We start from the raw sequence: 26,355 nt of genomic DNA on the forward strand, positions 1-26,355 counted from the left end.
TTATTGTACGCTTGGGTCTTACGACTTCTTGGTGCAAATCAGGATTGTCTGGTTGAACCAGCTCTTCTGAATCAATGGGACACTCTGCCATGGCTAGGACAGATACAGAAAACCTCCTAGGTATTTTGACTAAATTCGGTGAACTTCGCTCTTTGACCACCTTCGCTCTTTGACCACCTTCGCTCTTTGACCTTCTGTGTGGTCAGAGACTCCAGGGAAGTTTGCCTTTTGGCCACTAGGGTGGCACTTCTGCGTGGTTAGGGACTTCAGGAAAGTTCACCTTTTGACCACTAGGGGGCACTCTACACGTGCCTGAGGACAAGCCTTTTACTTGCTGAGCAGCCACTGGGGTGCTGCTTTTGTAGGTGAGTACTTCAACGAAGTTCACCCCTTGACCACTAGAGGTCGCTGTTTGGATGCAAGCCTGTTATTGTCCCTAGCTTGAATTTGGTTGCAAAGTGAGGCAAATTGTTCCTTTTTTTTTTTATTGAAAAGTTTTATAAAAAGTTACAATATTATCCCCTTCCTAACCCCCCCGTTAACCCCCCTCCCCCACTTCCCAAACCTGATTACAGGGTTACAAATATATAGTAAGCATAATCTAACTAACGTTAATCAACTATATAAAAAAACCAAATACATAATACATTTTAACCCGCCTTTAACATAATTACCAACACTCTAAGATACCCAACTTCTAAAAAAAAATTAAAATTATAACAATAACAATCTAAAATTTACTCATAAGCTAAATGGAACTTTTTAGTCCCATATTTTTTCTGAATATAATCTATCCATCTTCTCCAAACCGAAATGTATCTCTCTTGTGAATGATCTTTCAAGTAAGCAGAAATCTTAGCCATTTCTACTAGATTTGACACTTTAAGCGTCCACTCCCCTATAGTAGGCAGACAATCCTTCTTCCAATATTGCCCTACCAATAACCTCGCAGCTGTTATCAAATTCAACATCAAATTAATTTCTTTAGTGTCACAATTTATAATAACACCCAATAAAAATAATTGTGGAGTAAACTTTATCTTTGTCTTAAAAATCTTTTGAATGTTCCACCAAATTTTAATCTAAAAAGCTTTTATATTTCTACAAGTCCACCAAATATGAAAATAGGTAGCATCCAAACTACCACATCTCCAACATTTAGGCTGTAAATTAGAATACATACAAGACAGCTTTTTAGGATCCAAATGCCATCTATAAAACATTTTATAAAAATTTTCTCTTAAGTTTTGGGCTTGACTAAATTTTACATTTCTAACCAAAATTACTTCCCACACATCCAATGGAATCGGTTCTTGAATATTTTGAGCCCACTTTACCATGCAATCTTTCACCAATTCCATTTCTGAGTCCAATTCTATTAAAGCATTATAAATTCTCTTTATGTGCACTCGAGTTTGATCTTTGATCTGTTTTACCTAATTTTCATCCATCAGCGTCAAACCAACCTTCTGGTCTAACTTCCACCTGGCTTGCAGTTGAGTATACTGAAACCAAGACTGTACAATATTTTCTTGTTTTAACTCGACTAGCGACCTTAATTGCCAGTCACTCCCTTCCAATCTAAGTAATTGCTTATAAGAAATCATATCCAAATTCACACCCATAGATCCCCCCTCTATTGTGTGTCCAGGAATCCCCCAAATTGGTATTTTATAATTTAACTAATAATAATACTTTTTCCAAACACGCAATAAAGCACTTCTTAAAATGTGAGATTTAAAAGTCTTATAAATTTTTTTGTCATAAATCAAATATGCATGCTACCCATATAATAAATCCCATCCCTCAAGATAAAGTATACTTTTATTAGTTAAATTAAGCCAATCACTAACCAATGTTAAAACCACTGCATCATAATATAATTTCAAATTAGGCACCTTAAGTCCTCCTCCTTAAGTCTTGTTAACTCTCGGTTTTTTCCTCGCCCAGATAAATTTATTAATACCCTTCTGCCACTCATCCAAATTAGCATCTTTTTTCAAAATAGGTATCATTTGAAACAGAAAAAGAAACTTTGGTAAAACATTCATTTTAACAGCTGCAATTTTTCCCAACAAAGATAATTGTAATTTTTTCCTATTATTTAAATCCTTTTGTACTTTTAACCATAACGTCTCATAATTATTCTTATATAATTTCACATTAGAAGCTGTAATATACCCCCAAATATTTAACCTTTTTCACATAACCTGTCAATTTTACTAACGTATCCTTCTCATCCATAGTCATATTTTTAGATAATATTTTAGTCTTATTATTATTCACCTTAAAGCCCGAAACTTTCCCATATTGTTTTATAATTTCCATCAAATCTATAACCGATTGAATCGGTTGAGATAGTGTAACAACCAAGTCATCTGCAAACGCTCTTAATCTATAATCATTCTGTTTTATTTTTATTCCCTGATTTTTAGTTGATTCCCGAATTTTAATCAATAAAATCTCCAATGTTAAAACAAACAATAATGGTGACAGAGGACACCCTTGTCTTGTACCTTTTTCAATTTTAAATGCATCTGTTAATCCCCCATTAATTATAATTTGCGCTGATTGTATGGCCTTAATAGATTGCAGAAATTCATCCCCAAAGTTCATCTTTTCCACAACTTTCAATAAAAATTGCCAATTCAATTGATCAAAAGCTTTTTCAGCATCCAAAAATATCAATGCCGCAGGGACTTGGTTATTCTTATCCAAATACTCAATTAAGTTAACTAATTGTCTTACATTATATTTCATATACCTTCCAGTTATAAATCCAGACTGATCTGTATGAACCATCTGTTTCAAAACTGACAATCTATTTGCCAATATTTTTGCAAAAATCTTATAATCTGTATTTAAAAGTGATATAGGTCTATAATTCTTAGGCTGAGTAAGATCTTGATCCTCCTTTGGGATCAACGATATAAAAGCCCTTCTCCAAGATGGAGGCACCTCCCCTCCAGCCTGGATATTATTAAATAGTTCCTTTAAAGATTCTACCAACTCTGTAAGTAAAGTTTTATAATAAATTGCTGTTACACTGTACTCTTTTAACTGTTTAATTACTGAAATAATTTCTCCAGAAGTAATTAAACAATTCATCCCTTCCCTTTGAGAGCTTCCTGTAAATATTTATCTATATCTAAAGTTTGTACATTCTCACTAGCATATAACTTTTGATAAAAATCCAAAAAACCCCTTTTGATCAAATTTTGTTGATATGTTTCTTTGCCCTTATATTCTATTTTCTCTATTGTACATAACCTCTGTTTTTTCCTTAATTGATAAGCTAACCACCTACCAGGCTTATTTGCATTACAAAAAGTATTATGCTTCGCATATCTCAAATTAGTTGCAACCTGATCTCCCATTAACATATTAAATTGCTCTTTCAACAAATTTATTGAAATCCTAAATGTAAAGATTATTTGAAAGAGTTTTTTGTTCTGAATATGCATAAAGGAACACCGATTGAAATGGTTTGGGATGCCAGTAAAGCTTATATGAGGGGGATTTTGATTCATATGAACAATGGTTATAGGCGTAAGCAGATGCAAAAACGTAAAGAATTGGAAGAAGAGATTAAATTGAAGGAGAAAGCTTTTATTTTGAATCCATTATGGATTGGGATTTGGGATACTGGCATCCCAAACCATTTCAATCGGTGTTCCTTTATGCATATTCAGAACAAAAAACTCTTTTAAATAATCTTTACATTTTTCTGAAAGTACATCATATCTAAATAAATGTTCATTCAATCTCCAAGATCTTCTTATTCCATCTTCCCTAAATAATTCCATCCAGTGCTTTTTTTGTAAAAGAAAAAGGTACCGGAACTCACACATGTCATACAACCTGCCTTGCCTACCCTACAAGGTTCCATCCAAAAAAGGTGCCGGAACTCCGTTCTGAGCGTTCTATGACAAAAAAAGCCCTGATTCCATCCATACAGGACTATGATCCGATAATGTTCTAGGAAAAATCTTGACATTCTTGACCCTGGAAGTAAGATCACCAGTAACTAAAAAAAAGTCAATTCTAGAAAACGATTGATGCCTGTCCGAAAAGAAAGTAAAATCTCTATCCTCCCACCAGATATCTCGTAGTTCCAAGTCTTCTTTCAAATCAAAAAAACATTTAGGCAATCTAGAATAGATAGGAGAGTTTTTAGAAGACCTCTTCTTGTCCTTATTTGAGTCCAAAACACCATTCCAATCACCCATCAAAATAACAGATTTATAATCCAATTGAATTAGTTTATCATGTAAAAACTTGTAAAACTTTCCTTGCTGTTGATTAGGAGCATATAATCCAATAATGAGAATCTTCTTGCCTTGTAACAATAGTTCAATAATAACATATCTTCCCTGTGGATCAGATTCAATTAACGTAGCAGATAAGTCTCTTCTAAAGTAGATAACCACTCCACTCTTTTTATCTGGAGCAGATGCTATAAAATGAAGTCCCAACTGAGAATTCATCAAGTATTTTTGATCTTTTGCACAAATATGAGTTTCTTGTAGGCAAACAATATCATTTTATGTAATAACAGGGCCTTGTATCAGAATCCATCTTCTGTTTCAGTTGTTCCTTTTCTCTCCGCTTATGCGCCACACGTGTCATTCTCTGGTCTTTTGGATCAGCCTTTAACATCAAACTCTGTTCAGTAGGTTCAACCAATTGTGCCTCTCCAACAAACTGTGCTGATGAAGATAAACTTGTTGTTTATCTTCTTCCACTCTCTTAGGCAATGGAGATGGTGGTGAACCTGCTTTCAGGACATAAGTATAACATTCTTTTGCCTTAGCAATTGTATTAAGCCTATATCGTGTCCCTGCATGATTCACCACTATTCCAATAGGGATCTCCCATCTGAACTGAATTTGTCACTTTTTAAGTTTATCAGACAAAAAACCAAAATCCTTCCTTTTTCTCAACATCTTAGGAGGTATTTCTTTCAAAATTATAATATCTTGACCTGCAATTTGAAATTTCTGTTGATAATCTGGATAATCTCATTTCGAAGTGACCTCTTAGAGAAATAAATCACCACATCTCTAGGTAAATTCTTCTGCCTCGCAATCCAGGAATTGACCCTGAAAATTTTTTCTACCTCCCTTGATAACTCCTTAGGATCCCATCCCAAGATGGGAGCAATGACCTTAATCACCTCTTCCAGTAAGTCCTCACGGGGGTTTTCTCTCAACCCTCTGATTCTCAGAGCAAATTCCATTTCTTTAAATTGTGAAATCATCAGCTCATCCTCAGTTTTGTCAATTTTATTTTCTGCTTTAGCAATTCTATTTTCAAGTCTATCACTATTTTCCACAACCTCATCCACGCGGTCATCTAAACGTTCAATATGTGCAGCCAGCCCTTGAAATGCAAACAAAATGTCTTCTCTCATCTCTCTATTTTTAAGTTCAAGAAGATCAGCTACCTCTTCCTTTATTTGTAAAGTCATTTCTTGTGCCTGCAATTTCAAAGCATCCTGCAGGTCTTTAAGTGTAAGTGCTGCTGGTGGAGGGGATCTGGGTTTTGCAGTAGGCTGAATGACAGGAGAAGAGATTGAGGTTTTAGAAACAACAAGAAATGCCTGCCGTCTTGAAGCCATTTTCACTTGCTATAAATCACTTTCTCTTATCACTTTCACTTTCCCTCTGCACTCCGGAAGGGGGGAAAAATCCAAAAAAGAAAGGGAGATGAACTCTTAATAGCAATAATAATAAAAAAGAGAAAAAATTCCAATATATTATTTAAATTTTAACAAAATCCTCGTAATTTATTCTTTTAAAAAGAAAAAACATTTCGGTGCCATTTTTTTTCTTTTTTCAAAGTCTAATTTATAAATGGAGAAGATTAAAGCACCTCGAGTTAAAGTTCTGAATACTTGCAACTTTACTCCTCCTGGTCAGCTCTGTGTGCTTTAAAGGCACACATAAATCACTATAATCCACAGATGTGGATGCAGCGTCTAGCTTTGCTCCTGCGCGGAGCAAAGGCATCCTGGACTCGGAGAAAGCCTCGGACTCCGTGGGGGCTCTCACCCTCCAACCCCCAGATAATTCTGGGAGGTCTTGGGGAGCTCTACCACTATCCGAGAAAACTCACCTCCCCCTCTTCTCCCGAAGGGGAAGTTTACAAGCCACGGAACAGCTGATTGTCACTGTCTCCGTGGCTCCAACGAAGCCTCAGGGCGGGCGGCCAGGGAAAAGCTGCCATTCAGCACGGTGTAGCCACCGGAAGTCACAAATTGTTCCTTCTTATGACCACTAGTCATGAGCCGGCAACTAATAGTTTTATTGCTCCTTGTGGCTTCTCTCATCAGTCTTTAGAACAAAGAGTTAGCAAGCTAAAAAACTTTTCTCCTCTTTGAGTAAAGATTTAGCTCTGAAACAAATTGTTTGCAACAGTAAATCTCTGAACTTTCTCAGACAATTTAGGTGGGAGGCAATTTTTTGGAGAAGACAGACAGGAAATTCTAATGTTGCATCTTGATTTCACAAAACTCAAGCTTACAAACACAGTCTCTCTTTGTAATTAGAAACGTTCGAGGCAGATCTGAGGAGAGATTCATCGCATTTCAAGCAAGGAGGCAGTAAAATTTTAACAAGCCTTTTGAGTGGTCTCCTCAGGAAAACAGGAAGAAAAATCAATCCACACAAACTCAATCCTGACAACAGGCTCTGCTCTTTGCAGAATCAGCTGGAGAACAACAAATTACTCATTTTCTTTTTTACTGTAGGCATGCAGTTTATAGAAGCACTTTTTGATTGAGCTTTAGTTGCAGAGAATCATGCACACTTTAGAAGCAGACAGAAAGTATTCAAATTACATTTTCTAACTGTTTTAAACTTGATTGTAGAAAAACAAGCATGCTTTAGATTGCAGATACAAGGAATTTTTTTTCTTCCAATTACATTTCCTGCCTAAGCTTTACATTTCCTGCCTAAGAAACATCCACATATATGAATTGCAGACATCCCATCCTCCATTATTCAGCTAACATGTGACAACAGCAGATGTGCAGTCGCTGGAAATATTATCATTTTCTGACTATTCTGAATCCAAGCCATTGTGCATTAATTAATCTCTTGATAAGACGTCTATGGTCTAGATAAGCAGATTTCCTTAACATTAACAGCTCTCTTCAGATAGTTTGAACTCGTGGAAACACCCTTTATCATATAGAAATACCTTTATTGCATGTAGATGATGTTTGTACAGCATTTCCAAGATATTTCCAAGGTATCTCCCAAGGTCAGAAAATGGTAATATTCCCAGCGTCTGTGTAAGTCTGCTGTTGTCACATGTTAGCTGAATAATGGAGAATGGGATTCTCTCCAGAGAGAAAGGAGGAGGAAGACCATCCCAGAAAGGGGAGGGAAGAGGAAATACATCATAGGGTAGGAGGGTCTGACTGCCCACATTGTAATTTATCCAAAACAGCCACGTGGTGGCAGCACAGCGAGCCATCACAAGCTGGGGTGGCCACTTGGAAGATCTTGAAAGTTTGGGTGAGACGATTGAGAAAACTTAAATGCTGGGAATTGTGAGGGGGAAAATAAGAAGAATTTGAAGCCGTGGAGAAGTGGGGGGGAGCGGACTTTTAAACTGCTCCTCTTCCAGAACTGTAGCGGCGGACAACAATGGAAGGCAAAAGAAGGCAATGAATCAAGTTTCTCCGCTGAGAATACTCTTGAAGCTTAGGAAAAAAATAAGGGAGAGTAAGTGACCTTGAATGACAGCTGCTGGACTCACTGATAAGAAGTTTATAGTGTGTTTTTTAGTTTGGGGAATGGTGGATTGTTTTTCACTTTGGAGACCATATTTTAAATTTTCTCGTCTTTTGGACTAAGGCATGGAGATTCTGAAACGAACAAAGAGCATAACCTGTATGGATTAATTTCTCCCCCCCCTTTTTTTTAGATATCAGGATATTTGGCTTTTTCCTTCTCTTTTTCTTTCCTTTTCCCTTTGTTCTCACCTCTTCTTGTCACTGAAAATTTTCATACTCTTTTTTTTTTGGATTATAATACCCCATTGACATTTGGATTACAAACTACTGGAGAAAATGAAGAAGACACACACCCAGCAACAGCTGCCGTAATATCACAGAGACCGGTGGCACAGAAATCACTGGACAATACAACACAGCAAGATAGATCTTACATGGAATTGAAAAATATGATACTGGCTCTACACACAGACTTCAAAGAAGGGATTGGCAAACTAGAAGAGGACCTAAAAGAGGTCAAAGAACCGATGGAGAAAAATGAACAAAGACTGCAACAAGCTGAAGAAAGAATTGAATTAACAGATAAGAGACTAGAGGAGATTGATAACCGACTTACATTAACAGACAGGAATCAAGAAAAAATGATCATCGCTTTAGAGATGGATAGAGCTGATTATTATTTAAGATTTCAAAATGCTGAAGAAGAAAAGGGAGAGAACCTAGCAGATGTAATGGCGGGAATACTAGCAGAAGCATTGGGGGAAAGCAAGGAAAAGGTAATTAATGATATAGAATACATACAGGTGAAACTCGAAAAATTAGAATATTGTGCAAAAGTTCATTTATTTCAGTAATGCAACTTAAAAGTGGGAAACTAATATATGAGATAGACTCATTGCATGCAAAGCAAGATAGTTCAAGCCGTGATTTGTCATAATTGTGATGATTATGGCGTATAGTTCATGAAAACCCCAAATCCACAATCTCAGAAAATTAGAATATTACATGCAAAGGAGTGTACATAGAACAATATCAGACCTCTGAAAAGCATAAGCATGCATATGTACACAGTACTTGGTATGGGCCCCTTTTGCAGCAATTATTGCCTCAATGCGGCGTGGCATGGAAGCTATCAGCCTGTGGCACTGCTGAGGTGTTATAGAAGACCAGGATGCTTCAATAGCAGCCTTCAGCTGATCTGCATTGTTCAGTCTCATGTCTCTCATCTTTCTCTTGGCAAACCTCTACGGGGTTCAGGTCAGGAGAGTTTGCTGGCCAATCAAGCACAGTAATCCCATGGTCATTGAACCAGGTTTTGGTGCTTTTGGCAGTGTAGGCAGGTGCAAAGTCCTGCTGGAAAATGAAGTCAGCATCCCCATAAAGCTCGTCTGCAGAAGGAAGCATGAAGTGCTCCAAAATCTCCTGGTAGACAGCTGCGTTGACCCTGGACTTAATGAATCACAGTGGACCAACACCAACAGATGACATGGCTCCCCAATCAACACAGACTGTGGAAACTTCACACTGGACTTCAAGCATCTTGCAGTGTGTGCCTCTCCATTCTTCCTCCAGACTCTGAGTCCTTGGTTTCCAAATGAGATGCAAAAGTTGCTCTCATCAGAAAAGAGGACTTTGGACCACTGAACAACAAACCAGGTCTGTTTTTCTTTAGCCCAGGTAAGACGCTGCTGACGTTGTTTGTTGTTCAGGAGCGGCTTGACAAGAGGAATACGACATTTGAAGCCCATGTCCAGGATCCGTCTGTGTGTGGTGGCTCTTGATGCACTGACTCCAGCCTCAGTCCACTCCTTGTGAAAGTCCCCAACACTTTTGAATGGCCTTTTCCTGACAATCCTCTCCAGGCTGTGGTCATCCCTGCTGCTTGTGCACCTTTTTCTTCCACACTTTTCCCTTCCACATAACTTTCTATTAATGTGCTTTGATACACCACTTTGGGAACATCCAACTTCTTTTGCAATTACCTTTTGAGGCTTTCCCTCCTTATGGAGGGTGTCAGTGATGGTTTTCTGCACAACTGTCAGGTCAGCAGTCTTCCCCATGATTATGATTCCTACTGAACCAGACTGAGAGACCATTTAATGGCTCAGGAACACTTTGCAGGTGTTATGGCTTAATTAGCTGATTAGAGTGGGACACTTTGAGCCTAGAATATTGCACCTTTTCACAATATTCTAATTTTCTGAGATTGTGGATTTGGGGTTTTCATGAGCTATACGCCATAATCATCACAATTATGACAAATCACGGCTTGAACTATCTTGCTTTGCATGTAATGAGTCTATATTAGTTTCCCCTTTTAAGTTGCATTACTGAAATAAATGAACTTTTGCACGATATTCTAATTTTTTGAGTTTCACCTGTACTAGATATGCAACAAGAAATACTCTCCCCAGAGAGGTGCATATAATATGATTTACTAAAAAAGCATTAAGGGCAGATATACTATAGAAGCTGAGCATGGTAAAATAAAATACAAAGGAAGAGAGATAGTGATGTTAAAACCAAGAAGAGTGAGAGTCCTGAGAAAGTATCAATTTCTGACAAAATTCTTAATTAAAAAAGGGATAAATTTTAGATGGTTAATCTTAATTTAATTTAATCTTCAAGTCAAATGAGGTTTGTTTAGCAACATTGGTTCTTGATAAATTGATGTGGAATCATCCTCTTCATCCAGAACAATCTCTTTATGAAATGCTTTGGAATCTTCCTGCATATCAGTCAGGTTGACTCCTCTGGGCTCCATGGATGTTTTCCTCCTCTTTGGCTGCCCTCCTTCAGTTGTCTGGCCTGTTCCTCACCTCCAGGATTCTTCTCTTCCATGGACTAGAAGGCTGGATAAGAACCATCTTGTTACCCTCTCTATAGCCAAACCCCTTGAACTGTTAAATAAATCAATTTCTTCTTTTTTCTTTCTCAGGTTCCCAGTTAGACAAGTACAAAGTCTTGACCTTACATGCTTCACAACCCTGTGGGTGGGCTGGGCTGGGAGGGACTGGCCCAATGTCACCCAGGCTAAGGCAAGACTAGGCCAGCACCTTAACCACTCACCAAACTGGATCTGTTTTGTGCTGAAAGAGGTCTACTGTACATTTCCATATTGCTGTTTGCAGGACTGTCCAAAAACATGAGACTGGGAGCACCTGAAAGCCATAATACATAGACCCTGAAAAATATGAGTTAGCCAGATTTCGGGGAGCTGCTTTTCAAACCTCTGAAGGATTATCTAAGCAGGAAAGCAACCACCTTTTGCTATCTTTTTCTGCCCACCCATGGGCCATCTGAAATCTGCATGCATTTAAATATAAATGAATCTGTCAGAACCATTGTTGGAAGGGGTGATTTCTTTATTCTCTGTTCCTGCGGGTTCTGCCATACTGGAGGGGGGAGGGGGAAGCCATGGGCGCTACAATGTATCCTTTCTGCTTTCCTCTCTCTGCCTGCTCTTTGATCTATTTCCTTTGACCCCAGCCTGGGGTGAGAATGGAATTGGCTTCTGGCCATCTGCCTTATCTCTTGCTGAAGAAGAGGTAGGAGGACCTAACAACCTAACAGCCTTGAGAATGGTGGGTGTCTTATCAACCCCGTTCCCACAGCAGATTCATACATGGGGATTGGCTCATTTGAACTGACTGTATGGACTATTGGGGTGGGGTTGCTAATTACTCTTTTAACCTACTGATTCGCGCAGGAAACTGTCAGATCCTGCCTTATGTGCCTGCTGTCAACTTCTCCTAATATAAGTTCCTTTTGGAATGAAGCTGTTCCAGGAGTTCTGCTTTCTTGGGAAGAGGGATTAAGGCAGTTTCTTACAGAATCTCAGCCCTTTAACTTTTTTAAGGAAGGGGCTACTATTGCCCCTTCCAAGCTCTTTTGTAGTTTGCTATAATTACTTCAACTGGATGATGCTGTGTCTATCCAAGTATTTGTGGGTTATGCACAAGTTCTAAAGCAAAGAAACTTCCCAACCCATCTTCCTCCACACACCCCTCCCCAAGCCTGTATTTAAGAGGAAAGGGGAGCTCTGGCCCCAGCCAGCAACTATTTCCTGTTGCGCTGCAACCTTAATGCAAACCAGACCCCAACTCCCAGCCTCCGTCTGCATCTCCCTTTGCAGTCAAGCGGAGGCGAACACAGAAGGAGGGGACAAGCTGCATGTTTCTGGGTTTCTTGGCTCTCCCAGAGCCCTGGATCCTTTTCCTCCTAGTAGTACCCAGGTAAGCAGTGCAGGAGTGGGCTCCCCTTCCCTTCCCTTCCCATCCCTTTCTTTTCCTTTCTACCTTCTCTCCCCTTCCCTCCCTGAAAGCAGGAATGTCTTTCTGTGTTTGGCCACTCCTGGAATGATCTGGTGTCCCCCTCCCCCTCCTATCCCAGCTTTATAGGAATTTCCAGATCTCTAATGCAGGTGTGTCAATCCGCAGCTCACAGGCAGTATCACAGTCCCCCAAGACAATAAAGAAAGGTTATTTATATACATTAACATAATGTATTTTAGAGGCAGCTGAAGACAATTCCTCTTCATTCAGGGTGGTTCAGGCAAGCCAAAGACTGGACCAACCCACTCCACCGGCTGCTTGGAAGAGAGCTCGGCCTCTGCTTCCCTTCTGCCCAAGGTGGGAAGTTGCCGGGAGGGCAACTTCCTGGCCACAAGTGGTATTAGACAGGCAGGGCTGGGCCATTTTTTGGCTTTTTGAGCAGGGCAGCGAGTATGGCTGAGCTACAGCTTCCCCCAAACCAGAGCAAACATTTCACATTCCCACGCCCGAATGCCTCCCACGGCCTGCCCAAATCTCAGGGAAACTGCTTTCCACTGGTGACCAATCCGCTTGTGTCCTCACGAGTGCTGCCCCTTTGGAAGTCCGCGGGCAGCTGAAGGGCGAAGATGCCCGGGAGGCTACCAGCGCACCTCTGCCCTGAAGCAGCTGCCCCGGGAGGCCCGAGCTTTCCCTTTGGCCTGGTTCAGCTTCCCCAGCCGGCTTCCCCCCGCCCCTCAGGAGAGAGGCAGCGCTCCCCGCGGCAGGGCCGGAAAAGGCGAACGCCTTTCTGGCATTTCGGCCTCGGTCAGGAGGTTTCTGGCTACCTCCGCCCGCCGCAGGGCGGCTGTTCCACGGGAGGAGCTGGGGTTGAAGACGGGGCGGGCTCTCCGCCCAACTGAGGCCACCTTTCCTGATCTGAAGCCGCTCGCCGGACGGCGCCCGCGCGGGAGAGGACGGGGTGGCAGGCCGGGGTGGGCTCGCGTCGCTCTCGGCGGGCAGGACGCCGCTTCCCTGGCCCGCTTGCAACCGCCCCGGAGGCCGTCCCAGCGGAAAGGCGGCTCCCGTCCTGCTAATTCCGCTGACAGGGGGCTCCGGGGCGGTGCCGAGAGCGTCCCTTCTGCCGGCCGACCCGCCCGTCCCGCTCGCTTCCCGCCCCTTTCCACTCGCGCCGGGCGGTCGGCCAGCTCGGCTCGGCTCCTTAGCCCGGCCGGATCCTCCCGCGGGCCGAGTCTGCCTCTGCCGCGATGGGGAGCCGGCAGCCGCAGCCTTGAAGGCAACAGGTAAGCCGCTGCTTACAGCTACCGCGGCGGCACCGAAGCAGAACGCGCCTTCGAGGAGCCGCCGCCGCTTCACCGCCTCTGCTCCCCCGACGGCGGGCGTGGCGAGAGGGGCTCTCTAGACGACCGCCGGACGAGCTCGCTTTCCGGATCGGCCCGGCAGCCTGCCCGAGGCTTCGCCGCCGGGCCGGGCCGGTTCCTGGGTGGTCACAGTCTAGCGGGAGAGGCAGGCCGCCAAGCCCAGCTGAGGACAAGGCTGGCGACTCCTGGGCGGCACTTTGCTTAAGCTCAGAAGTTGCCTCGCCCCTTCGTTTTGCGGGGTACGACTGAACCTTCGCCGCCCTCCTCCTTGGCCTAGAGACGGAGCCCCTTTAGTCGTAGCCACGTCTTTCTGGAGGAACGAGTCCCGGGCGGCGCCCCGTCCTCCTTTTCCCCGAGCCAGGGACGGGGGCAGTTGCGGGGCCGCGCTCCCGCGGACTGTCCGAGGAGCGCAAGGAGGGGGCGTCACCTGGCGAGCTACCGCCCGAGCCACCCTGCCCGGCCGCGGTTGCCCCGGGAAGGGGGGCGGGGGGGGCGGAGCTCCGTGCCGCGCGCTCCCTCCTTCGCCGCGTTGAGGCAAGCGTCTTTTCTCGCGGACGGGCGGGGGGGGTGCTACTTCCAAAAGTTGTAGCGTCTCCATTTCTGGCTCTCCCGAGGGTTTCTTCCGGCCGCATTCCTGCTTTTCTTGCCCCGTCTGCTGTTTGGCGGGAGACGGTGACACTGCTGGGCTTCCCCGCGCCCAGTCCGGGACCCCTTTAAAGCTGATTCCTTCCTTTTCTTGTGGAGAGACTTTCTAATCGATGTCCTTTGCAACTGTCAGGATGTTTAAAAAGCAAATTACTAGATGGACCACAACCAAAGCAAATTACTAGATGGACCACAACCATGCACCCAAAGAATCAAAACTGCCAATACGTAACTGGTCGATCTTTGTGCACAGTGCACACCTTGGGTGTTGATGAGAGGAAGCCCTCAAAGGCATCTTCTCTGCCCACTTACCTTCTGGCAGTCTCTGGCAAGGAGAGGCAGGAGCTGAGTGCTTCCATGAGTGAAATGGGTTCTCCCCAAAGGGAAGGTACCTCTGTTCGTTCAGCGGTCCTTAGATACTCCTTTGCATAACGAAAACTAGGAGGACCTTCCCCTCACAAGAACTACCTGGCTGGTTCCAAGGCAGTGAAGAAGTCAACCTAACAAATGGAGTTGCTGCAGTAAGTTGTCCTTCCTAGAGGGACCCTTGAGTCTAATCCCAGCTCTCTGTAGGAGCCCCAACTCAAGCTTCCCATCTCTACACAACCAGGAAAGGGGAGCTCATTCTGTTACACTCAAACTGCACTTCAGTTGATGTGGGGTTTCCTGTACTGTAACTTTTATTATTTTTGTTGTGCCCTTTGAAAAATTGAGGACAAACCTTTGTGCTTCTGTGTTGCAGCATTTTTAGCTGTTCTACTCTACTCTACTCTACTCTACTCTACTCTACTCTACTCTACTCTACTCTACTCTTCTCTTATGAATGTTTACATATCTAACCCTGACAGAGGTAGTTTGAAACCTTCCTGATCACATGTAGCATAGATCAACAACAGATCTTCTGAGGTACAGTCCATGTTGCACAAATCCATCCTCACCAAACTGAACTTATAGCATTTTCTCTTTCTTGTCCTCTTCTCTGGAGTGGAAAGATGGGGAAAATGTTTTGAATTTCCTTCCAGGTCCCAAAGCCCATGATGCAGCTGTCCTTGCAGCACAATTTGTGGGGACCATGGAGCAGGAAGGGGAATGCTTGCCAGTGGAAGTGAGAAAACGTGGAAGTTGTTCCGTAGGCATCCTTGCCATGTAGCCAAGAGAGTCAGCCTGGCTCCTGCCCTGGGCTGGAGCAGAAACAGGAGCCTGGAAGCCGAGTCAGTTGTTCTGCCCCTGAGGTGCAACCATTCCTGGACAGTAACGGGAAGCATCAGGAGTGGTGGGATGTAAAAGAAAGGGAAGAGCCCCAGTTTTTGCCCATCACCACGACCTGGGCCAGACCCACAAAAGAACGTGTGGGTCAGCTTTGAGAACGGGAGGTGCCATTTCGGATTCTTCTTCAGCCAGGAAGCTCCAAGAGGCTTCCTTCCTCCCTTGCCTGCTCCGTTCTGTAGCTCAGAAAACATTTTAAGGGCCAAAGAGAGCTAAAGCAGAGGGCAAGAAAAACCATTTCCTGTCCTGTTTGGCTGCTAGCTTACTCACAGGATTTGGCAGCTTCCCATGATGCCTCTGCAGGGCTGGGCGGGGAGGGGGGAGCCAGGCTGTGCTTGCTGGTTAAAAGGTCTCTGTTTTGCTGCCTTGCTGGCTTCAAAGCTCCTTTTATTTAACTTGCTTCACTCTAAGAGCTATGGAAAAGGTAGTTGTGTGTATCTTAGTGGTCTGACTTCTTGAAAGTAGGCAGGCAGCTTTTCCCCTCACTGCACTATGGTTGGGATCCAGCCCATCCTGCCCTCATATTTCCACCTCTGAGACAGGCAGATGTGAAAGAGCCACTGTGACATCACCTGAGTGAAGCATACAGCTTCTCTTCTGCTGTGAGGTGCCAGAGCAGGGATGGGCAACTTTGGACCCTCTGGATTTCAGCTCTCAGAATTCCTGAGCCAGCATGGATGTAAAGGGCCATAGCTGCCCACCCCTGCCCCGGGGGATACATTTAGCCTTGCAAAAGCATAATATCCCTATTGTGACACTGCCTACTCAACTCCAATCTACTTTCAGCAATGGAGACTCCTGGGTGACTCACCCTTCCTCAGCCCAGCCCACTTCACAGCTCATGCATTTGGGGATCAAATGAAAGGCAATCAGCCTGTAAGCTCCCTTGAGCAACTGAAAGAAATGTAAGGAGCATATTATGTTTTAATTTTTAATTAATAGTCAAGACAAACCAGCTAGCCAGTTGAAGGGCAATGCAAACCTTCCTCACTGCTGAAACTATCCTCCCCTCGCCAGGTAGCACAAAGGCATCTGCCATGGAAGCTGATGGTGAAGGGGAAATGGAACTCCTGAGTAGCAGCATTGCAGCCTATGCACATATCCGAGGTAGGTGGGAAAATGGGGCTTGGTTGAAATATGTGTCTGCCACCACACCAGACAGTGAGAGCGCTTGATGGGTGCACAACATGCTTGGTCTCGCTGGGCAGGATCTCTTGGAAGTGACTTGAGTCCAATTATCTGGGAAATATTTGAGCCGGTTGATCCTGAAGAATTGGACAGGGTCCTTGTGGCTATAAGCTCAGCTACATGGACTCGTGTGTTGTGATTCAGGGTCAGCCTGTGGGTTCGGCAGTTGGGTCGGACGACTCAGAGGAGGAGGGGGGTGTTGAAGACCTTGCTGAGGGGGTTGAAGATCTTGCTGATGATAGCCCTCAGGCAGGCCCCTCCCACTTGGTCACCATGGAGACCCAGCTGTGTGAGCCTGACAGTGTGGATGAAGATGACCCACAGCTGGCCCTGTTCAAGGACGCCCAATGCAGGAGGCAGTCAAGTAGGAGTAAACAGAGGAAGGCTGTGGGGCTTCTTGGAAGGAGGCAGAGAGAGGCCACGCCCTGAACTCTTTATAAAGGGAATGTGTGGGGAGGGCTGGTTTGCTGAAAGCAACCGCTCAGATAGTGTTTCAAAGCTCCTGTATCTTGGTTCGTGTCTTGTTTGTTTTTTGTAGTAATAAATTTGGCAGACGTAATTCCAGCCTCTTGCCGTTTGTAAAGGGGTTGCCTTTTCTGCAGGGCTGGTAGCAGGCTGGTACAGAACATCGTGCCTCTCCTGGTTGGTCAGGGATCCCAGGAGGTAGTATATATTTAGGTTGAATGGTGGTTAAATGCCTCTTTGCAAGAGCGAGTGGAGGATACCTATCTTGGAGGATACCATGGTGGACCCCTTCTCAAGAGTGCATCCTTCTACTCCCAACAGTGTTAGACAACTTCCATCAGTCTCTAACCTTCCCCTTATAAGGAAGATCATTGAGAGGATGGTTGGCATTCGACTACCGGGCCCTGGATGATATTATTTGGACCATTTTCAATCTGGATTCAGACCAGGGTGCAGAACTGAAACTTGTCACTCTTGTAGATGACTTTCAGGGGACTAAGATGAGACTGGTGCCACTATTCTGGCCTTCCTGGACCCCTCAGCAGTTTTTGATATCATCAACAATGGTATCTTTCTGGAGTGGCATTGGGGGTTTGAGGTGGGAAGCACAGTTTTGCAATGATTCTCCTCTTTCTTGCATAGCCAGGTCTATTCGGTGTTGGTGGAGGAGGAGAGGTCAAGTGCCAGACCCTTGCAACATAGGATGCCTCAGGGCTTGAGTCTTTCAGCTCCCCTCTTTAATATCTAAACCACTAGGGAGGTCATCCAATGGCATGGGGTTATACATCCACTTCTCTCCAGGCAGGTGATGCTGTTGCAGTGTTAACTGAAAACCTGGAGGCAGCAATGGTCTGGATGGGGAGAAATTGTGAATAGAATAGAATAGAATAGAATAGAATAGAATAGAATAGAATAGAATAGAATAGAATAGAATAGAATAGAATAGAATAGAATAGAATAATAGAATAGAATAGAATAGAATAGGAACCTATATTGTCTCAGACAGGTGGATGTCTAGCCTCTAATTAAAAACCTCCAGTGATGGAGCGCCCACGATTTCTGATGACAAGCTGTTCCACTGGTTAATTGTCCTCACTGTCAGGAAGTTTCTCCTTAATTCCAGGTTGCTTCTCTCTTTGGTCAGTTTCCAACCATTGTTTCTCGTCCTTCCCTCTGGTGCTTTGGTGAACAACCTGGCTCTCTCTGCCTTGTGGCAGGCCTTCAGATACTGGAATACTGCTATCATGTCTCTCCTATTTCTTCTTTTCTTCAGACTAGCCAGACCCAAGTCCTGCAGCTGTTCTTCATATGTTTTAGTCTCCAGGCCTTGGGTCATCTTAGTTGCTCTTCTCTGATTATTTTTTTCAAAATTCTCAGCATCTTTTTTGTGATATGGTGACCAAAATTGGCTCCAGTATTCCAGGTGTGGCCTCACTATAAAGCAGTACGAATACTTTGTGTGATCTTGATTCTATGCCTCTGCTTAGGATTGTATTTCCTTTTTTGGCTTCTGCTGCTGCACATTGCTGGCTCATGGTCAAGTGATTGTCCACTTCCTAGGTCCAAGGTCCCTCCAAGGTCCCTCTCACAGTTACTGGTTTTAGCCAGATCTCACCTAATCTGTACTTATACCTTTGATTTTTCCTGCCTAAATGTAAAACTTTGCTTTTTTCCACATTAAAATTCATTTTGTAGGATAGAGCCCATTGTTCAAGTCTATCAAGATCTTTTTGGATCATCTGCAACTAAATTGCCCCTCTGGTTCTTTCACCCCTTCCCCCGGCTCTGGTGAGATGTCATTTTTTACTCTGGATGGGGTGACACTCCCCTGGATTGAGTTGGGAGGTCCTCCTAGAATTATGACTCCTGCTCAAGAAGTAGGTGGCAGCCTTGCCCAGGTGGGCTTTGCACAGATTGCTCAATGGTCACTCCCTGCTTGGATTACTGCAATGCACTCTTTGAAGACCATCCAAAAGTTACAAGTTGGGAGTTGTGGACATACTACAATATACTTCAATATCTTCATTAATGATTTGGATGAGGGGATAGATGGGGAACTCATCAAATTTGCAGACGACACCAAGCTGGCAGGAATAGCCAATACTCCAGAACATAGGCTTAAGATACAGAAGGATCTGGACAGACTGGGCACTATCTAACAAAATGAAATTCAATGGTGAAAAAATCTACATTTAGGCAGGAAAATTCAAATGCAGAGGTATAGTATAGGTGGTATAGTAGTAATTGTGAGAGGGATCTCGGAGTCTTAGTAGACAATCACTTCAATATGAGCCAGCAGTGTGCTGCAGCTGCCAAAAAAGCCAACACAGTGTTAGGCTGCATTAACAGAGGGATAGAATCAAGATCAAGTGAAGTACTAATACCACTTTACAATGCTTTGGTAAGGCCACACCTGGAATACTGCATCCAGTTTTGGTCACCACGATGTAAAAAAGATGTCGAGACTCTAGAAAGGGTACAGAGAAGAGCAACCAAGATGATTAGGGGGCTGGAGGCTAAAACATATAGGGAACGGTTGCTGGAATTGGGTATGTGTAGTTTAATGAAGAGAAGGGTGAGGGGTGATATGATAGCAGTGTTCCAATATCTCAGGGGCTGCCACATAGAAGAGGGAGTCAAGCTATTCTCCAAAGCACCTGAAAGCAGGACAAGAAGCAACGGATGGAAACTAGTCAAGGAGAGAAGCAACCTAGAACTAAGGAGAAACTTCCTGACAGTTAGAACAATTAACCAGTGGAACAACCTGCCTCCAGAGGTGGTGAATGCTCCAACACTGGAGGTTTTTAAGAAGAGACTGGACAGCCATTTGCCTGAAATGGTATAAGTTTTCCTGCCTGAGCAGGGGGTTGGACTAGATGACCTCCAAGTCCCTTCCAACATATTATTATTATTATTATTATTATTATTATTATTATTATTATTATTATTATTATTATTATTATTATTATTATTATTATTATTATTATTATTATTATTATTATTATTATTATTATTATTATTATTATTATTACACAAACAAGTTACTCTCTTGAAATCCATCTCCCCCAGTCTCTGCAGAGATATTGCCTACAGAAATCAGTTGCTTGTTTCTCTTTCACACAAAGAAAAGAATTTGGAGAGAAAATGATCACTTTGCTATCAATGTGTAGAATAGCTTACTCTCTTGCACTTCCTCTCCTATCTTTCTGCTCCATAAGGGGGAAAGAAAAAAACACACAGGCACAGTTCAACACATAGACTATAATGGCAATCACATGACAGGGACTCTGCAAAGATCATAAGTGGGCAGTAAAGTTATTTTTTTTCAGCATTGTCACTTTGCCCAGTAAATGAATGGTCAGTAAGTGAGGACTACTGGAAAGTTTCACTTTTTCACCAATGTATGGGCTACAGCTGCTTCAAGTGCAAAGATTATTGTACCTGTTGCTTTGCTTTTCTGATTTTTAAAATGAACTTACCTCTTATTGTTTTAAGCATTGGTGGTTTTATTTGTTGTCTCATTGTTCTCCAGGAGGGAGAAATGGTGGAGATAGTCAAGTTCAATCCCTTTAGTCTATCTATCTATCATCTAACAATATCTAGTCTATTGTTTTCTGGGTAGATTGCTATTCCCTCCTTGCAGTCTGAAGAGCAGAAAAAAAAGTAAATGACATCCCCCTAGGAGGAGATTAGACAGGAGCAGCTTCCTGTATCTGTGCCCCAGAATGTTGGATTTAACTCCTGTGGTGCCTGAGTAGCCCATTCCTGGAGAGTACAAACTGGGAAGGATTTGCCCAGTGAGCCCCCCACTCCATCTCCTCCTCCTCCTCCCAACTCACCATTTCTGACCTGATCATCTTTGTCTTGACTAGATAACCTGGAGAGTGTGGGCCTCTACTTCGTGCTGGGTGTCTGCTTTGGTCTGGTGCTGACGCTCTGCCTGCTGGTCATTCACATCTCATGGCACCCTCAAGCCACCACCCCCAAGCACCGAAAGAGCCTGCAGGACTTGAGTGAGGGCGAGGAGGAGGAAGAAGAGGAGGAGGAGGAGGAAGAGGAAGAGGAAGAAGATATAACCAACCATGCACTTTCTGTCCCCACCTTAGCCATGACAGAGGTGCCCCTGGTATCCCCCAGCACCCCAGATGAAACCCTCACAATCAGTGTCTTTGCTTCAGCTGAGGAACTAGAACGTGCCCAGCGTCTGGAGGAGCGTGAGAGGGTCCTCAGAGAAATTTGGCGTAATGGGCAACCAGACATTCTAGGAACTGGGACTGGGACCATTGGCAGAGTCCACTACTATTGAGCAACCTCTTCTTTCATGCCTAAGCTGAGTAGGCACTCCTTGAGGCAGTCACAGACCTTGAACCAAGAGTAATGGTGGGTGGGAGGGGAGAGGTCTTCCCCATGTATGTGATTGAGCATCACACATAGCCAGTGGGAACCTCAAGGATCAATTGGGCAGGACTGTGGCAGGGCACAGGTACCAGCTTCTCTGAACCTCTGGGGGTGGGGAGGAAGGGCATCTGTCAGAGGTTCTGAAAAGGTCTCACAGCATCCCCTAATGGATTTTGGGCCTGCTTTGTGGAAGGATACAAGACCTTCAGGGGTCAAAACCTCCAACAGCTGAAGAAGCTGGGTTCAATATGAACAGCCCATCCCAATCTTAGCTGACCTGCTTGCCCAGGTATGTGCTCTGCAGCCACTCTTTCTTTCCCTAGCTGGTGGGCAGGATCTTCTCCCAACTTGCCAAGCCATAGGAAATCCACCCCCGCACACACAATTCCTTATCTGAAGTACTGTATCTTTGGCTACAACATGGTGGAATTTGCTGTGAAATTTCTTGTTGTCTAAAAAGGGGTTCAGCAGAGGGGGATAGGGGAGTCTGATGTGTCCACCAAGTGGCCCCTCATGGATTGAAGCTGGGGCCGGCAGAGATGGTGCCCAGGTTTTTTGTTCTGTTACTTCCTCACTGAATGCAGCAGTTAACTGATTGGTAGCAAATACTCAATTTAGTGTGTAAAACTGCCTTATCTTTTATAAAACAGAATTATTCCAGTGCAGTTCTTGTGGTGTTCAATGCTTGCTCCTTTAGGCTGATTGTCCCAGTGCCTGGTGGAATCACCAGTTTGTATCACTTGGAAACATTGGGATAGATTCCTTCCAAGGGTTTTCTAAGTACAACCTCATTTGAATCAAATGCCAGACCAGCCTCCCCCCTCCCCCCCATGGAGGAAGCTGATACTTTCCTGAGAAGTTTTGGTTCTTCAGTCCCAGGGTCCAGGCTCTCACTGGGTGTGTGGGTGGGGAATGCATGGACTACCTCTTACACGGCTTTCTTGGTTCATGCGAGAGAAGTGAGCTGTTCCCACACTTGGTTTTCCCCTCTCATAACCTTCCAGAGTTTCCCTGGTCTTCAGCTTGAAGATGGGGGGTGGTGGTGGCAGATGTTGCTCCTCCTTCCCTCCTTTTCCAGTAGGGAATAGAAGCCTTTGTCCTATAGCTACAGAGGATTGTGATTGGACCAGACCTGTGTGTGTGAGTGTGTGTGTGCACACGCACTCCCTTGCATGTATGCAGTTCAAGCAAACAAGTAGCTGTAAAAAAATTCTGAAATTAATTTTGGAATTAGGGAAAGCAGTTAATTTTGTCATCCGAGACAAGGCAGATCCTGGCCTCTGGAGAACTGAGGCCCTGTTGCTGAGGTGGTGGTGGTGGCAGGGCTGTGTGAAGTGTCATTGCTCCTAGGATAAAGAAACTCCATACATTCCCTTTCCTCCTGCTGCCCCCCTCCTCTCCCCCAGAGAGGAGTGATAAAAATAGCCTTTCCGCTCAGTCCTGTTGTAACTTGAACCAGATGTTTGCCAGATGTTTTCCTGCAACGCAGTTTCCTGCAAAAACACTTCAGGAGACTGTTTGGAGTGCTGGACAAATCTCTTTGAGGGGGGCAGGAAGGCAGCCCAGTCTTTCCCTACCTATAAATCTTCAGTTTTGCCACACACACCCCGAGAACGAAATATTTGGGGGAATATTAAAAGGCAGAAACTTCTCCCTCTCCCCCAGCCAGAGACTTACCAGGCCAAGTCTGTAGATTTGATAATCCCATTCAGAAAGACTGAGGCCCCCATTCATGTGCAAATGCTACCTGCAGAAACCCATTCAAGACAGGATCTTTCAAAAACCCTTGGAAGCAAGAGTTGATAGCTAAAAATAGTAGAGTGATAGAATTAGAATCAGCAACTCCTCACCCAACAATCCAACACAGGACATAAGGCTATCAGCCACTGCCCCAGGGAAGCAGGACTTGACCTCTAGGACATAATTGGATTAACCCACTACCATCAGAATACCAACAGGGCACACTGAATCTCAGGTCAAAGCTCATGCCACAAGAACAGGAACAACTCCAAAGAACTCCAAAAGCCCAAGAAGGTCAGCTGCCCCAAAGCCACATTTCTGTCTGGTTCTGCAACTCAATAAAGAAGCTTCTTTCTAAACAGCCTCCATTTTGTTTATTCCCGGCTTGGATTGGACCCTGATGATTTTTCTTTCAACAATAATTAATGCGCAGCCAACTCAGAATGATTTGTGTTTCACTTCAGGGAAACAAACTGCTTGTCTCCAATCTGTCTGTGGAGAACCTTTTGGGACCCTCCCTTGCAATCCCACATTCTTTTCCAGGTACATTGATGTAAAGCACTCCTCCTAGACTTTTCCTTTGGTTGCTTTGATTTAACCGATTTAGGATCATGGCTGGGTGATTCCTACAAAATGATAAGACAATGGTGTGAGGGATGAAGGCTTAAATGGGGTTCCTCTGAGGCATTGGTTGTTTTGGTTGAGCTGGGATTTGAAAGATCACAAGGCTGAAGGCCCATAATCAGTAAATACAAGACTTGCAAGAGGATTTGGAGATCGTCTAGTAGTCCAATCCCTGCCCATTGCAGGATTCCAGTACTGAAGTATCCCTGACATCTAGCTTCATGTTTCCTGCCCAAATGCAGGACTTTTCATCTGTTAAAATTGATCTTGAAGATTGTGGCCCGATGCTCCTCTTATAAATGTTGATACAACCTCTCTGATGTTTGGTCATCTGCAGATTTGATTACTGGATTGTCAAAGTCCTCACCTATGCCCTCTTCTCTTTCTCTGGAAGACGTCTTCCCATGGATCCCACCCAGGTCATCTTTAAGCTTATTGAAACTGTCCTGTTGCATCTAACATGAACTTCTGGCACAGAGAAAGTTGACATCATTTCTTGTATAGGTAGTCCTCAATTTACAACCACAATTGAGCCCAAAATTTATATTGCTAAATGAGAAATATGTTGACTTTAGCCCCGTTTTACAACTTTTCTTGCCACATTTGTTAAGTGATTCACTGCAGTTGCTAAGTTAAATCTGGCTTTCCCATTGACTTTGCTTGTCAGAAGGTCACAAAAGGGGATCATAAATATGAACCACTTGTCAAGCATCTGAATGTAAATCACATGACCATGGGGATGCTGCAACGGTTATAAGTGAAAAACAGTCACTTTTTTCAGTGCTGTTGCAAGTCATGTCATTTTTTTCAGTGCCATTAAGTTTGAACAGTCAGTAAATGAACTGTTATAAGTGGAGGACTACCTGTATTCAACTCTTGCAGTCCAGTTCCAAGCAGTTAATTTCCCCTCCCCAACCAAAAATATTTGTGTTTATCCTTCGCAATGTAATCTGTATTTCCTTTGCCCATGAGCCAGAGGACTATGAGTGGTTGGTTTAGTAGCCTAATTCATGCATATGGTTCCTTTTGAACCGTAAACTCTGGATTGCAAAGTACCCACGATGCTGGGCCCAAAGCAAATCACACTGCACTAACATCTTAGCAGGGCTCCATCTCAGGGTGGGCCACTTCTGGCTCCCCACCTGCTGGCACAGTCCAAAGGCCTTTCTGCCAATGCTCTAGATGGACCAAATCTTGGTGTCTCATTTGAGAGGTGGAGGACTAAAAGGGAACAGAACATTTTTGCCCAAGGGAATCTTTGCACACCCCTTCCCAATTTAAACCAACGCCACCTCTCACTCTACATACCTTGCAAGTTGTCTCTTTGGAGCCCCCCAGCCTGTTGGAGCTTGTGAGCAGAACAGAAAGAAGGATCTCTGGCCTTGGGCTTTGTGTGGCAATCTGCATGTTGTATGGAGGACAGGTAGCCAAGTATTTTTAACAAACCGTGATGGCTTATGACAGAAGGGTGCTGCCTTATTTGAGAAATGGGAGCAGGGAATGCCAGGAGTCTCCTGCAGCTGAATGGCTAGAAACCTAACAAATAGATGGTGATGTTTGATGTTAAAAACGGATTTCATGGCTGTCACTTGAAACACACACATACCCAGGAGCAGGATCGTGACCATGTGACTGATCTCAGGGTCTGGAGCAGCCAAGATTCACCTGCCCTCAGCCTCTGCCCATGTACAGAATGCTACTAAAGGACAGGCTCCTCCCAGCAAGAAAAGTCAGACTAATGTAGGACTCAGGCTGGACCAGAGCTCCGCCATCTGCAGCGTAGAACAAACAGGAAAAGTTGGAATGGATGTCGCCCCCAGTTCAAGGACAAACCCCAGCTGGAGAGGCAGGCAAGTTGGGGAGCCTCGCACATCCACAGGGGATGGAGTAACCAAGGAGCGCCAGCCTTGCCCACAGCCCCAGACAGCAGATTGGGAGACAAGAGAAAAAGAACTGCAAGGGTGCCCCCTGCTGTTGGAAGCCAGAAGCACAGGCCAAGCAAACTAAAGTGAATCAAATGCTGGCGGGAGGCTGGATACAATAATGTCCTTTTGAGAGGCTGGTGAAGGACATTATTGTATCCAGCCTCCCGCCAGTATTTGATTTGCTCCAGGTTGCTTACCATCCAAATCGCTCTACAGAGGATGCTATTTCTTTTGTTCTCCATCTGAGCTTGGAACACTTAGAGGAATGCTGTTTGTCAACTTTAGATCTGGGCCTTTTAGGTTTTAATACTCCTTTGTGCAACTGGATTCTTGATTTTCTTATTGACAGGCCCCAGTATGGGACTAATATTTCTAACACCATTTTTTCTTGAGCACAGGTTCTCCTCAGGGCTGATTTTGTCCTGTCAGTTGCTGTTGACTCATGACTGTTGTGCAAGGTTTGTCACTAACCATATTGTGAAGTATACGGATGATACAATACTGGGCCTTATTCAAATGACAATAAGGGTACTTACTGCAAGGAAGTAGAGGGTTTGGTACAGCCTAGTTTTAAACATTTGAAAAACTAAAGAGATCATTGTCAATTTCAGAAAAGACAGGCACAGCCACACTCCTCTGTGTATTAATGATTCACCTATCCTATGGAGATGGTTAGCAGCACCCAATTTCTGGATGTGCAGCTAACAAGTAGGCTGGCTTGGTCACTC

At 44.1% G+C, this 26,355-nt stretch overlaps 1 protein-coding gene across 4 annotated transcripts; it reads left to right on the plus strand.

The window, feature by feature from the left end:
• Positions 1 to 8,503: 8,503 nt before the first annotated feature.
• Positions 8,504 to 22,099, plus strand: EVA1B (eva-1 homolog B). 4 transcript variants are annotated; one of them, XM_081334745.1, is made up of 4 exons: positions 8,504 to 8,520; positions 16,074 to 16,192; positions 16,305 to 16,394; positions 20,813 to 22,099. In XM_081334745.1, the coding sequence occupies exons 3-4, from the start codon at positions 16,325 to 16,327 to the stop codon at positions 21,244 to 21,246; spliced, it is 504 nt and encodes a 167-aa protein (XP_081190871.1). In that variant the 5' UTR covers positions 8,504 to 8,520; positions 16,074 to 16,192; positions 16,305 to 16,324; the 3' UTR covers positions 21,247 to 22,099. The 4 variants fall into 4 exon arrangements, with proteins under 4 accessions (XP_081190871.1, XP_081190870.1, XP_081190873.1 ...); XM_081334744.1 differs by lacking the exons at positions 8,504 to 8,520; positions 16,074 to 16,192 and adding an exon at positions 12,952 to 13,298; XM_081334747.1 differs by lacking the exons at positions 8,504 to 8,520; positions 16,074 to 16,192 and adding an exon at positions 14,402 to 14,542.
• The last annotated feature ends 4,256 nt before the right edge of the window (positions 22,100 to 26,355 follow it).

This window comes from Vipera berus, assembly GCF_964194415.1.
Source record: "Vipera berus genome assembly, chromosome: 9".
NCBI classification, from domain to species: Eukaryota; Metazoa; Chordata; class Lepidosauria; order Squamata; family Viperidae; genus Vipera; species Vipera berus.